The sequence below is a fragment of the Pinus tabuliformis genome, chromosome 1_2, assembly GCF_031772625.1.
Source record: "Pinus tabuliformis cultivar Carrire ecotype Pingquan chromosome 1_2, CPIR1, whole genome shotgun sequence".
Classification (NCBI taxonomy): domain Eukaryota; kingdom Viridiplantae; phylum Streptophyta; class Pinopsida; order Pinales; family Pinaceae; genus Pinus; species Pinus tabuliformis.
The window spans coordinates 500390456-500405710 of NC_142298.1; the positions used below are offsets into that span (position 1 = coordinate 500390456).

At 38.3% G+C, this 15255-nt stretch overlaps 1 protein-coding gene across 1 annotated transcript in view; it reads left to right on the forward strand.

The window, feature by feature from the left end:
* The window catches only part of LOC149206534 (structural polyprotein), a 77408-nt gene that overhangs the window by 16328 nt on the left and 45825 nt on the right, over positions 1–15255 (forward strand). The window contains exon 3 of the mRNA XM_089395452.1: positions 8722–9072. Coding sequence (XP_089251578.1) covers positions 8722–9072 — 351 coding nt within the window. The remainder of the gene's footprint in view (positions 1–8721; positions 9073–15255) is intronic.

Sequence of the window (15255 nt, forward strand, 5' to 3'; positions counted from 1 at the left end):
CTGTTAATTATGTTAGTGTTTTCTATCATCAAACAACTACCAAATTATAAATAAGCAGAGATAAGAGACACAAAATGTAGGAATTTTTTGGGCGGCGAGTTTGTAGATCAGATCTGAAACATTTGGTGCAAAACTTACAAAAACAAATAACAGATCTGGATTCCTTGCAAAAAAATACCAAAATTCAAAAAAAAAATCGGCTGAATCGGAGTTTGGATGAAGGAGATATCACTGATTTAAAATTAGCTATGTTGTAGAAATTGTTCTGACGACAACTGGTGGACAACGACTCTCCTATCATTTTTTGCATTTTTTGTGCAGAATTTCAGAACAATGATTGCAGATCTGATCTCATTTTGAAAAATCACCCAATTTTAAAAAAAATGGGTCGAATTGGAGTTTGGATGTGGGAGATATTGCTGATTTAAAATCAACTATTTTTTCAGAACTTTTGTGACGACGGAACAGTTGCAGCACGAAACTGAGATTCCAGAGTCTCCAGATAAGGATTTCCAACACATGGGAAGATGCAGAATGATTAGTATGTTCCCAAAAATAGGTTATAATAAAGATTATGAGTTATATTGACCGAGTTATATCTATTTTAAATCTGGAGCAACATTCAGATCAGGTTCTCTTTGGAGATGTGCCCTCTCACTCCACTTTAGTAGGCACCTATTTCACATTCATCAGTTTCAGCATAGCAACATCCGGTTTGGGTTCTTTGGAGACATGCCTTCCCACCCCAGGATATGTAGGCACTTGCTACTTCATCAACAATCAACATCACGGTTATGGGTCAATCACACAAAATCCTTGTCATCGAAGTCCATTTGCTAGGCCGCACATTGTTAGTATCACAGTTGGTCACAAGCATTACAAGGTATCTCTATCCTCGGATCTTTGTTTGTCATGGTTATGGGTCATCCACAAACCCACACTTCATCGAAGTCCATTTGCTAGGCCGCACACTGTCAGTATCACAGTTGGTTAGAAGCATTACAGGGTATCTCTATCCTCGGATCTTCGTTCATCATGGTTATGGGTCATCCACAAACCCACACTTCATCAAAGTCCATTTGCTAGGCCGCACACTGTCAGTATCACAGTTGGTTAGAAGCATTACAGGGTATCTCTATCTTCGGATCTTTGTTCATCATGGTTATGGGTTAACCACATAAAGCCCTTCTCTTCAGTGGCTCTTCATATTCAACAAAGGCTTCGCAGGAGGGAACTTCATGCAATGGGGACCATTGCTTCTTAAGGAAGGAGGAATGATCCGAATAGAAAATGGCATCAACCCATGGTATTCATCCACCCATGGAATTTACCCATAGTATTGTAAGTGGCATCCACCCATGGTATTTGCCGATGGTATTGTGACATCCACCCATGGTATTCATTCACCCATGGTATTTGCCTATGGTATTGTGACATCCACCCATGGTATATATTCACCCATGGTATATATAAAAAGTTTCTTTGTGGTTTTATTTACTGTGTGTTCTCTCATTTTCAGTAGTTGGTCAGAAGCATTACATGGTATCTCTATCCTCGTATCTTCGTTCATCATGGTTATGGGTTAACCACATAAAACCCTTCTCTTCAGTGGCTCTTCATATTCAACAAAGGCTTCGCAGGAGGGAACTTCACGCAATGGGGACCATTGCTTCTTAAGGAAGGAGGAATGATCCGAATAGAAAATGGCATCAACCCATGGTATTCATCCACCCATGGAATTTACTCATGGTATTGTAAGTGACATCCACCCATGGTATTGTAAATGGCATCCACCGATGGTATTTGCCCATGGTATTGTGACATCCACCCATGGTATTGTGACATCCACCTATGGTGTTCATTCACCCATGGAATTTACTCGTGGTATTGTAACTGAAAAAGGCTATAAGTAACAGGTCACATTTTGTGAAAGGACAGATTTTCCACCACAATGTAGCTCTGACAGTTATTCTCCATTTTAATAAAATGTTTCTTTGTGGTTTTATTTACTGTGTGTTCTCTCATTTTCTTTCTCGAATTACAATTTTTCAGATCTTGGGGGACTCCCCTCAAGATCCGGATCACCAGCGCCAAAACCTCTCCAACTTGAGAGGAAAACGCAAACGGATTCTTCTTCTTATAGAAACTTCAAGTGACGAATTCCAAGACCAAGATCCTTAACTTATCAACTTCTCCAAGACCAAGTCACAAGACCCCTTTTCACTGCTTCTCCTTTTTACCCAAGTCAACACTGGTCAAACTGACTTTTAGTACCACTAATTCTAGCTACTTTGAAATTTCGACCCTCTTCCACAATCCTGCAATTCTCGGCATGCCTAAAACTTCTGCAATTTCACACTTGTGGGCTGATTGATGGAGCTTGATGGTATTTTCCTTCTTCACTTGACTTGAGGGCTTCTCCTTGTGACCTCGGTTAGCAAGAATGCTGGTTTAGTGACCTTCTTCTAGACTTCTTCAATGGCTGGTATAACCCTACTGCAGAAACCCTAATCCCTGTCACACGTGTGAGGAGAATAACCCAAAAACAATGCCAAAAACACTTTGGTTTCTTCTTCTTCTTTCTTCGCTGGATGAGAGGTTCCTATTACTCCTTTTCTCACACTTCTTGTTGTATTTCAGATGCTTGATCGAGTGGTGTCTCAAGTGAGACCGAGTCCTCACTATATATAGTGATCTACCCATGAAGTAAGCTGACTTGTGCAAGTGAGCAGGTCGACATGCTCTTCTAGAGTGATCTCCATCTCCTTCTGAAGGCCGACTTGAAGGAGTACTTGTGACAAGGTCTTGGAGGGTTAATGACTCAAACAAATTCTCTTTTTACAATATGTAACATGCCCAAATGGGCCTTCAATACATGACATTGACTCATTAGAATTTATGACTTGATGACCAAACCTAATAGCTCACAATGGGAGCTTCATCTATAAAATTCCTTGAGCATGAAACCCATGACTCAAGCGTTACAAAATAATTTTTTATTTTTTCTTCTTTACATCAATTACATAAAATCAAGATTGCACATGTCATTATGAAGACCGAACCTAGTTACATATTTCATCAAGGCTTTCATCACAAGTTTATGTCTTGTGAAACAAGAATTCCAGACTTTCCAAGGTGATGATTGGTCCTACAATGATAAAGTAAGGGCTTTGGCCTTTATTATTTTGAAAGTAATTCGAACCTTATCAAATCTGAGATTTCGGCCTAAGGATTTAGAACTTCGGCCTTCTTAGACTTCTCTTCAGGCTCTGAGGCTCAATTACAGACTTGGACAAGGTTAGGAACTCTTCAAAAAATATTGGCCTTTTCATTAATGCAAGAGAGAGTCATGAAACCTTGATCTTTGACATTTTCTTGTTGTCTGTATTGTTAAATTATGGAACTAGGGTTAAATTCCACTTTGGACAACTCATTTGATGGAGATAATTGTTGCATTAAATTCCTCTCTTCGAGAGGTCCAAAATCGACCTAAAGATCACTCATTTTGGACAAGCAGAAGTTGGAATTTTAATTTATTCTCACACATGTACAATTGTTAAGGTCGGCCACACATTTATGTAGGCTCATGATGCCCATTCAACATGTCTTTTCACCCACTCGGATTGGTATAAATACAAGAGACATCACACCTCATTTGGAGCATCAAGCAACACAACATATCTTCTCTCTCTCCTCTTATTATTGGTTCGTACAACTCAAACTTGGAAGGACTCCTCTCACACGTGCGAAGGACAGAAGACACCTTTGACTGGGCCGAATTGCAGGGTTGTTTCAGGGCATTGACCTGTGTTGACTTGGGCACATTTGACATGCTTTGACTGCGTTTTCTTTGGGACTGTTTCTGTTTCAAGAGGCCGCATTGGAGGGCACAAAATCTGAGGAAATCTGGGCACTTTGACTGCAGACTTCACCTATGCGTTGACCAAGTTTGACTGTTCAGATTGGCACTTTTTTGACAGATTTTTGACCTGCTAAGGAGGCCGAATTGAAAGCCCTTTGACCGAGCTGCTGGAGGACAATTTTGACCCTTGACCATTGACTGGTTAGGGTTGACTCTAATGCTGTCGACTGCTGTTGACCGAATCAGATTACAGAAGGTTCAGATTTGACCATTGTTGGCTACATCTCTTTACTTTGTCTCTGCTTTGGATAATAGTTTGATATTGAATATTGACATTGGATGTTGGCTAAGTCAAAGTTTGACTTTGACTCTTGGATGATGTACTCTTTCTGATGAACATTTGAAGACAATCTAATAAGAACAAGGTTTGCTAGGGTTTTCCCCACAGTGGGTTTTGCCCTGCTCTTGACTTGGACACATTTGACATGCTTTGACTGCGTTTTCTTTGGGACTATTTCTGTTTCAAGAGGCCACATTGGAGGGCATAGAGTTCGAGGAAATCTGGGCACTTTGACCGCAGACTTATCTCAGATATTTGACCACAGACTTCACCTATGCGTTGACCAATTTTGACTATTCAGATTGGCACTGTTTTTGACAGAGTTTTGACCTGCTAAGAAGGCCGAATTGAAATCCCTTTGACCAGGCCGTTGGAGGACAGTTTTGACCCTTGACCATTGACTGGTTGGGGTTGACTCTAATGCTGTTGATTGAATCAGATTACAGAAGGTTCAAATTTGATCATTGTTGGCTACATCCCTTTACTTTGAACATTTGAAGACAATCTAATAAGAAGAAGATTTGTAAGGGTTTTCCCCACAGTGGGTTTTGCCCTGCTCTTTGACCAAATTTGAGTCTCTTGTCTCTTGGCTGTCTTTCTGTGCATTTGTTTATTTGTTCTATCTACTATTGCTCTACTGTCATTGGAAAATTGAAGAAGTGAAATTGAGAAATTGAATGATATTAAATAAAGTAATAGTTGCAACATAGAACACGTGATGAAAAATTAACGCGTATTAGCGCTTCTCTTTCACCTCATGGCTGCTCTTCACCCATAGCTCTAACACTCTGTTGAGTTTATAAGAGTCTTCTATACTGATAATTTCTCTTGATGATTTATTCCTTTTACACATTCTTATGCATGATTTCATCATTAAGCAAATTATACAAAAGACATCAACCATATAACATTTAAGACGGTATGATCATAAAGAGACAACAACACAAGGAACACAATAATTTACCCTGGGAAAACTCACATGGGGAAAAACCCAACAACCTTTTCAATAGAGAATTCTTCAATTCAACAAAGATACATTTAAGACAACCACTAGGTCAAACCTGGTCCATCTGCCTAGTCAAGTCAATTTGTTGGACGAGGTTTTGGTGCCTCAACAATGACAAGGTCTCAGTGCTATCACAGTGATAAGAATTCAAAACTATCACAGTGACAAGGAAACGATGCTCACACATTGAAATGAATTTCGGTACATCTCTGATTATGAGTTCGGTGCAAACACAATGAAAGGAAATCATATGAGAAGTATATATATATATATATATATATATATATATATGGCTACAGATTATGTTACAACTGAAGAAGATCAAACAAGGATGACTTGATGGAGGGAGTCTCTAGTCTAGGTTGTGAGGGTCTTGGTTATCTTATCTTGTTTTGAATCTATTGAAGGAAGAATTCTTGACAGGGTTTTCCCCTAGAGTGGGTTTTTGCCCTGGCTACGTGCCTACATCTGGTGTCTTCTTCTATTTGTTGATTGGCATTAGTCTTGATGATAATGAAAAGATAAATTGAAAGAATAATAATAATAAACCATCACAAGATAATGTCATAATAAGAGAAATCGATTATCTTGCTTCACTTTGGATTTCTCAACAAAATTCGCAACAAAGTTTATTTCAAAAAATTCAAATTCTCCTCTTTTAAAAGTCCAAAAGGGACATGACTCAAAAATATTTTTCTTTTTGTTCTAGCATGAAGAACATGCTTACAAATACATAAATGACTCAAATGTACATTATGAAGACCGATCATAGTAACAAAAATTCAACACATCTTGGTATCTTTGGTAGTTCAGTGTATGTCCATATTCCTTCAGAGAAGAGGACTAAACTTGAACCCTTAGCAAAGATGGGCATTTCTGTTGGATATAGGGAGACTTCAAAATCCCTATAGGGTCTACTACAATGCAAAGGAGGACAATGGTCAACCAGGATGTCAAATTTGAGGAGGGTAGGACATTTAAGAGGTCACTTGGGTCAGATCCAATAATGGAAAAAGTAATGGGAGCAAGAGGCTCCAAACGCTGAGGAGGGACCAACAACACGAGTAGCAATGACACAATCTTCTAATCCAGAGGAGGGTCAGGATATTCCTTTGAGCTTTGTCAGGATGAGGCTAGGATGGGCCGAACAGACTTTGAGGGATGTTCATGAGCATGTGGAGGCTCCTAGCAACACTTTAAGGGAGAGTAGACCCCATAGGAGATTTTCTAGCTATATGGCCTTGATGAGCAACATTTACAAGTCCGAGCCTTCTACTATTTAGGAGGCAACAAATCAATTGGTTTGGAGGGATGCCATGGTAGAGGAGCACAACTCCATCATGAAGAATGATGTCTAGGAGATTGTATTGATGCTTGAGGGAAAATCAATGGTCACTTCTCAATGGATCTATAAGATCAAACATGCAGCTGATAGCAGTGTTGAGAAGTATAAGGCAAGGCTTGTGGCGAGAGGGTTCTCCTAGAAGGAGTGAGTAGACTATGAGGATACTTTTGCTACTATTCCCAGATATGCATCTCTATTAGGGTGTGTTATCCCGATTCCCAATAGCGCTTCTTGCTATTGAAGAATTTAGGTCTAGTAAGAGACTCAGTCACATTGGGACTACTTCCAAATGCTTCATGGCATAATCGTTGATCAGGGGACCTTTTACATTCAGTTTCGTTAGATTCTAGGAAAGTGCTAGTTTGCGTAGTTTTGCTTTTTCGATATTCAGACCATTAGGGGCCCATACATCATATTTGACTATTTCTTCTTGATCCTGGTGAAAAAGCAAGTCTAGTGGGATTGTTTTCACCCAGATCCGGAATGGCACCTTTTCCTCTGCTTTTGTGCTTTTTTTAAATTATGGCCCAATATGTCATTTGGCCTAAACTTGTGTTTTTTGCTTTTTTGGGAAGACTGTATTTGTATATAAACTCCATATATTTGTACTTTCCCCCGCTTCCTTTTCTGTAAAGGAGATTTATGGCACACTGCTATGGTGGTTAGAATTTTTGAGTTTCGAACTATAGCAGTTTAATTTTTCCTTTTTAATAAATGGAAGATAGATGTAGCATTGAGATTTTTGCATGCATTTGTTGTTCATTTTTCCAGCAGTATACGTTTGTAGATTAATTTATTCAGAAGTTGTTTTGATTGGAGGGTTCAGTTTTTAACTACCTAGTGTTTAGGTAGTTATTTTGAGTGCAGAATCTGCTTACCATGGTCTGAAAATTAACAATCATATGCTCAGAAACCATAAATAACTCCAACATACTCTAATTATATGCTATGAAATGCTAATTTTAAGTATATTCCCCATTTAACCTAAACAAAATATTATTAATTCCTAATTATATGCCAATAAACCCTATTAGTGTAATAAACACATTAAATTACAATTATTTTCTTAGGAACCCAAATTACATTAAATTACAGTTATTTTCTAAGGAACCCAAATTAAATCAAGAAATTCCTAGTTATGTATTAATAAACCCTAATAAACGCAAACAAACCTTAATTAAGACTAACCGTTACTGTTGCAGGTAGATGCCCTTGTTAACATACATTGCAAAATTTTGATCATGATGTTGCACACTATTGGCTATAACTTAGATCCATCTTAACGCTGATAGGGATCAAAATTCCTGAGGTGCAAGCCTCAATGTAGCTAAATACTCTTTTAGGGTGGAAAAACATTCAGGTTGAACCTTGCGGATTTAAATTCCTGTGAGCACTTAATAGAGTTGAGGTTAAACCAGATCTATGCTAGTTCTTGCTTTGCATAAACAGAACCCTTTTTTCGGTTTTAATTGTTGCATTTTTATTTTTTTGGTTTCTTTAATCTCTTATTTGGATCTATTACAATTATAATCTGGTCTGTCAGATCAGCCACCTTTTTTGGTAGTATTTTTCATTTCAAATACTCCTTATATGCATGTTTTGCAATTGAATGCAAAATCAATTTCATTACGATGGTTCTACTCTATGAGATGAAACAGTTAAATGATCTTTAGGGTTAGGTTATTTGATTTGATTTTTTCTGTATTAAATGGTACATAGTTCATTTTTATGTTTTTTTTTTCTTGAAGAAATATCTTTATATTCTATATGAGGAATATACATGCTTTGATGATCTTTAGGGTTAACTGATGTGATTTTTTTTAATGGTACATAGTTCATTTTTATCTTTAGGGTTAGCTGATATGATTTTGTATTTTCTGTTTTAAACAGTATATAATTCATTTTTATATTTCTTTTTCCCATGAAGAAATATCTTGGTATTTCATACGAGGAATATACATGTTTCGTTCCTCAAGGGACTGTCAGACAACAATGCTTGAAGCCATTACAAGGATATACTCATTATGAGCTTAACATGTCACATGCAGGAATTGAACTTGCGTGGGGAGGATACCAACATTTCTCCCAACCATCCAAGCTACATTAATTGACATAGTTCATTTTTATATTCTTTTCACCTAATTTTCTTTCTGTTCCTCTTGTTGCAGAGTGATGAAAAATACCATTGCAGTGAGACTGGCTATCGAATGCCTCATAAATGCGTAGAACTGAAGACTAAATTCAAGGAAATCAACAGGGAACAAATTGGGAAAGAGGGTTATCCTGTCAAAGATGAAATTGAGGCTGGAATTAGTAGTGAATATAAAAATGCCCATTCACAAAGTCAACAAAATCAGAAGATGAACAGTCAAAATGATACTACTGGAGGGAAAAATGGGAACTGGAGAAGATTATCTGAAACTACTCAGTCTCTAGAAGATGGTAAGCAGATTCGTCATATTTTCAGTAGCTGTGTACCAGCGGCAGATGATGAGAAGTTAAGCGTTCTAGGTTTCGAGGTATTTTTATTGACCTTGAAACTACAAATATCATGATGACAGTAGTGTCTCAGAAGTATGATTGAATGGCTCTATTTTGATCTTTCACAAAAAATAAGGATGCCTGATACCTTTTTTTTTTTTGAAAAATGTCATATTTACAGAATAATATTTGCAAAAAGCAGAGGGTATATTCAATGAACATCATAACCTTTTACCAAAGCTACTAATACTGAGATGAAATCAGAATACTCTGTTGGATCCAAAGTGTGGGCATTCTTGATCACAAAGTGCCATTTTCCAAGAGCCTGATGGCATGCCTCATTTCTCCATGTAGAACAGAAGGCAGACAATGAGCTGACATCATGATCAAAAACAGGCTTACCCTCTATTCTTCAAAGGATAAATAAGACTCGGATCTGCTGTGAGTGCCATATCCTAGAGGATGCAGTGCAAACCTTAGAGCAGCTATCTCGAAAAGTGAATCCTACCCTGGAATGACATTGATTTTTGATCCTTACGATAATTCCAGCAATGTTTGGCAAATTGACACTCATAGAAAATATGCTTTATAGCATCTGAGCAATGGCGATCAAGACAGAGGCCATTAGAGACTCCACTCTTGGCCAGCCTGGCCTGGGAAGGAAGCCCTTGATAAGCTATTGGCCGTGCCAAAGCTCTTAGCTTATAAGCAAGCCAAATCAACCAAAGATTGTGAAGTCTACACACCCATCTACCCTTCGTATCCTTGGACACCCAATGTGCATTAAGGACCAAGGATGATAGTGCTTTTGATGAAGCACCAAATATAGTTGTCAAGAGCCATTTTGAAGGAGCTGTCTACCAAATCTCCAATCCCAATCCCTCAAAAATGGCCCAAGCATCATAATATTAATTTTAAACAAATTGGGCTTTGGAATAAGGCCTCTCAACTCTATAATTAAAAGCTCTTTAGGGGCAAGGTGACTGTAATCCTATGTAAGACAGAACCACTCCATCCAGGAGTGAGGGACATAATTTCACAGATCACCTCAGAAGAAAATGCCTTCTTGCTTAGCCTGAGAGCCTGTAGTGAGGTATCTTTGCAACACAAGAACCTCAGATCCTTTAGCTCGAAATAGGACAACAAGCTAAATCCCAACCTACACTACTACCCTTCTAATGCCAATGGACCAAACCTGCAATAGACTTTTAAGTGGACCATATGCTTTTGAAGATAAGTGACTCCAACACATGAAATAAATGGGGCAAGCAGATGATATCACAAAAAATGAAGGTCCCTAGGACTCTAGCTGAATGCCGAGCTTTGTAGATTTTCCTTGAAATTCTGCAACTGCTTGAATGAACAAATTGAAACTAGGTTCGATTCACGAAGACACAAAATCTCTCTACTTTAAATTTGCAGCGGAATAGAAACAGAAATAAATATTAAAAACACAGTCACACGATAATAATAACACAATGGCTTTTCTAGGGAATCAACTGGGAAAACCCTCTGCTTGCTGTAGAATTCTATTGATAGAATATGAGCAATTTGATCTCTTACAAGGCAACACTGTTTCACTAGAGAACACACTTGTCCTCATTACTTGGACTAAGCTTGAAACTCCCCGCAATCAACTCGACCCAACCCCTACTCCCTTGCACAATCTCTGCCCCTATCTTCTAGCGCAGGAAATCTCCTATTTCCTAGCGCAGATTTGGGCCCCTATTATTTTGGAATTTCTCCCTAAATCCTAGCTCACACCTGCAACAAGAAAGGCTCTCTATCTCAGCATATGGCTCCTCCAAAGTACGCTCTCTCCACAACAAGGCTCTCACACAAACTCGTGCAAAACAATAATGATACAAGCTGTGCCTTCGTCCTCCTTTTAAGAAATTCAACAATGCTATATCTGACAAGTGTGAATTTAGAACAACAATTGTGATTGCTAAGTTAATTGAGTTCGAACTGAACTCTCTCCACTCAATAACTTGGAGTTATGACTAGTCTCTGCCTCAATCGAAACTGAAGCTCCCAACTCGTCTTGTTCTAAAGTGGAACTTGCACTTGGAGAACAACTTAACTAAGCCTCCAATCACTACACATGAGTTAACTGTTCCATGAACTTGTCCTTGAACTCGTGCATGCTAAAGAAGGATTGATCAAGGTCTTTCTTGACTAAGGCACCCGTCAAGAAGACCTTCTTCGCTACTATTTTCAACACTCCCTCTTAGCGAGGAAGGGATTTTGTACAACTCCCAACTTATCTATGAAATGGACAAAACTGCTTCTTGCCAATGCCTTTGTCAAGGTATCTACTATTTTCTCCTATGTTGGAATGTATGGTACCTGTTACCCACCACCTATGGGTAGTGTATATAGGAGAAATTTTTTCTCCTAAATGGTCCTCAGTGGGCAGCTAACAACCCCTTGCAGCCACTAGATAGATCGATGTGCCATTATCTCTACCACCTGAGCCAACCATGTGGTCCCTCACTCGATTGTTATGATTGTATGTTTGAAGGTGGGCTTCTCGACCTTGGAGGTATGCCAACTTTTCATTGGTGTAGTTGAGTAATTTTCCTTACTTGTCATGGGCACTTTTGGGCATGGATTGGTGCGGGAATTCAGTGGAAAGAGTGGGCTAGGTCTGTACTCTTGTATCCATTGCCTGTTTCCGTGGTTAGCCTTGTATCCTAATCTCGTGGGATCCCCTTTACTGGCCACTAGCTTTAGGGTTGACACTACTTGGAAAATCCGGACTTTGGTTGCATGGTCCTGCTTCCTGACACCACATACATCAGCCCCTTCCACTCATTATAGCCTTATTCATCTCTTTTTTCATTCGGGTCCACATGTGTCCACTGGGTCCACATAGGGTTAACCTCTCCCTCCCCTTGTTCACACCTTGGGTCAAGCCTGGAACGATGCTCGAAGGTTGATGCAGCTAAAAAGAAAAGAAAAAGCATAATTTGGCCACTCTCAATAGGAAATGTACCACAAAATGCAAAAGATGGCAGGGGCATACAAATTTAGCACATGGGCAAAAGCCAAACATGAGTTCTACCCCTTATCCATGGTCATCACCCTGGTTCCTATGGGCCCTAGATGAGCCACTTCCATCATAAAGGAACCCATGATTGTCCCAACTCTTGGTGGGCAATGAATTGCCCCATCTTCGGGGGGTATCCATTGCCATATACTACACATCATGCTCTCATCCCTTGGAGCCCCGAGCAGTTATGAAGAAAAAACAATCAGAGGCAAAGGGTATATGAAGAAGGGTGGAAAAACAAACACCGGGATAACTCATGTACCACGATTTTCTCCCTCCTACACTTACATACCCATGTGTGGGCTTCCCTTATTAAAGCTACCCTTGTACCATGACATGTGGTTTGGATGAATCCCTTGATCCCCACTTTGTTCCATTACTATAACATTTTCCACCTACCACTTGAGGGATGTACCATGGACATGTCACCCCCTTTAAAGGTTGAAACCGCTTAATAGGGTCCTTGATTAGCCCCTTACTGAGCTTGGAGACACCTGTACATCCTAAAGCCCACTATGGAAGGGCATGCCACCATGAAGTGCTCCATTGTGTAACAACCTCGAATTTAAAACATGCAACTAATGAGATCAATTATGCGATTTATAATCAACACACAACTTATCGACGATTTAACATCGAATTTCGGAAATATGAGTAGAGACAACTTACCTGTGGCGACGATATTCCTTACTTTGTTTTGGGAGTTGAACGATATTTGAATCCTACTAACTGCAACAAATTTTTGGGGACGTCTCTCCACTCAACCGTAGGCTCAATTGCATAAAATTTTGCTACAACTGGCAACCCCCGAGCCCTCAATCAACGTACTACTGCCAGGGAATCCTTTGTCTCACAACACTTTTCTCCTAAGAGAATGGAGGATGGAATCATGGCATGATCTCTCATTTTTATCACCGTTTATTAAATAGAGCAACATTGGAAGGGGAACCGCATGCACACACTCCATGTGTCAACATGCAACTTTTATTTCTTTATTTTAAGTGTAACTTAATTTAGTAATTCTCTTAATATAGTTCTTTCTTATTTTAATCCTTTTTACTTTTTGATAAATTTACTATTTTTATAGTTCTCTTAATTTAACGCTTTCTTATTTTATTGTACTTCTGTTAACTTTACTTATTTTTACTATAGTTTATTTTTATTTATATTTATTTAGAACTCTAGTATTGTTATTTATTTATTTATTATTATATTTTCTTCATTATTTATTATTTATTTACTATTATTATCTTTTCTTTATTGTTTATCATTTATTTTCTTATATTTTAATATTATATTATATTATTTATTATTTATTATTTTTATTATTATTAGGGGACATTACATACTCCCCCTCTTTAAGGAACTTCGTCCCGAAGTTAAGTTGAATTATTTAACATTTTATTTATTTAGTTATTTATTACTTCATGTTTGCCCTACACCCTCTGCTGAACTAGTATAACCAGCAGGCATCGAAAGTTTTCACAACACCCGGGAAATCTCTGTCCTTTTTCCCACTTTCGGAACTCGGCATAAGCCTCCCTGGTCTGTATCCTAGTCTAAGGCTAGCCCCAAGGCTCGCGCCTGACTCAGACCTCATCTGCCCCAAGGTAGGCATCCGGTACGGTACTCAATGACTCCAGGCATCTCGCAAGGTTGGCCCACTCCCTCCACAACTACTAAGGCGCACAACCCCAGGCATCGAAGTCCTTACACCCCCACTAGACTTCGGCATCCCAATCCAATACTAGGCACCTAGCCTACAATATCAGGCACTTGGCCTCCTCAAGATGGTCCCATAGCCCCTCAAGAGCTATCCATCAAGAGCTATACAAGACAAAGGAACCACTGGCATATGTAGTGTTGATTGAGTTTGTCCCCAACCCATATGGTGTTACATATTCTCTCTCACAGGTATGGTCTCCCACAAGATCATCAAATAAACTAGCCCTCTCGGCCCATTTGTGGAGTTCCTGTCAGTCACCACATCTCAACATGCAACCACTGCATTAGTTAAAATCATAGTATCATAGAAAATAATCGACATGCCAACTCTTGCATGTCATCATGATAACATAACATCATTGTTAATCACTACATTCTGAATAGTAAAAAAAATTGCATACTCTTGTATGTCATAAAATCTGCATGCAATTACCACATGCTTCACCTTATGAAATACCATCATAAGTTATAACATCAACATATATGTATCAAAGATATATCATGACATCACATATTAAATGAACCACATGTCAATATACATTTTATTGTAACATCATAATCCCTATGGATATCATATCCATCATGAACATACAACATCATTATCATATCAAACTAAATGAATAAGAACCACATGTGCATCATTATCCTCATACCATCATATCATGAAACATCATCAATATGAGAATCATCTCAATACTTATCAAATATAGAATAATACACTATAAACATTCTTATCATGATTCATCAGAAAAATCAATTTCGTTTGTTTGAACATCCATCTAGGATATATGTTCTCTCGTTAGTACTATTAGGGTCATGTTTTCATCAAGATACCAATCACTTTTCAATAATCATTTCTTGTTCTTTCTATTAGTAAGTTAACCATTTACACCATAGGTATACTCATCTAAGTACATCGTTAAATTTCAAATGAGCCTCATCATCTTGAGCCTTAATCTCTCGTCATATATTCTTCCTTCTCCAAAGAAATTTTAGTGAAATTCGTTGTTAAGATATTACCATTTGTACAATCATTTAAATCATCAATATCAAGTTAAAATTCCATGAAAACTATACATAGTTTTCTTATCCAAATAGCACACATACACTTGGTCATCCTTATTTTAAGTCTTATGTCATGCTTAATCCACCTGCCTGAAGGTTTGTTGTCCCCCTGGTGATCTATCCATCACTCACCTAATTGTCATTGTTCATCTAAAAGATTTTCTTATCTCATCAAGTTCCCTCTTGATCTCTTTTATTGTAGATTCACTCATCTTCAAGTTGGACTAGGGATTCTTCCACTTTAATTATCACTTGTTACATCTTTAGTTTAGAGTTTTCTAAATCTTTAGTTTAGAATTTGAAATGATTGGAACCACTACCACCATTATTATTCATGAAAGATTTGGTATGCCTGTTGTGTTTGGAAATAACTTCT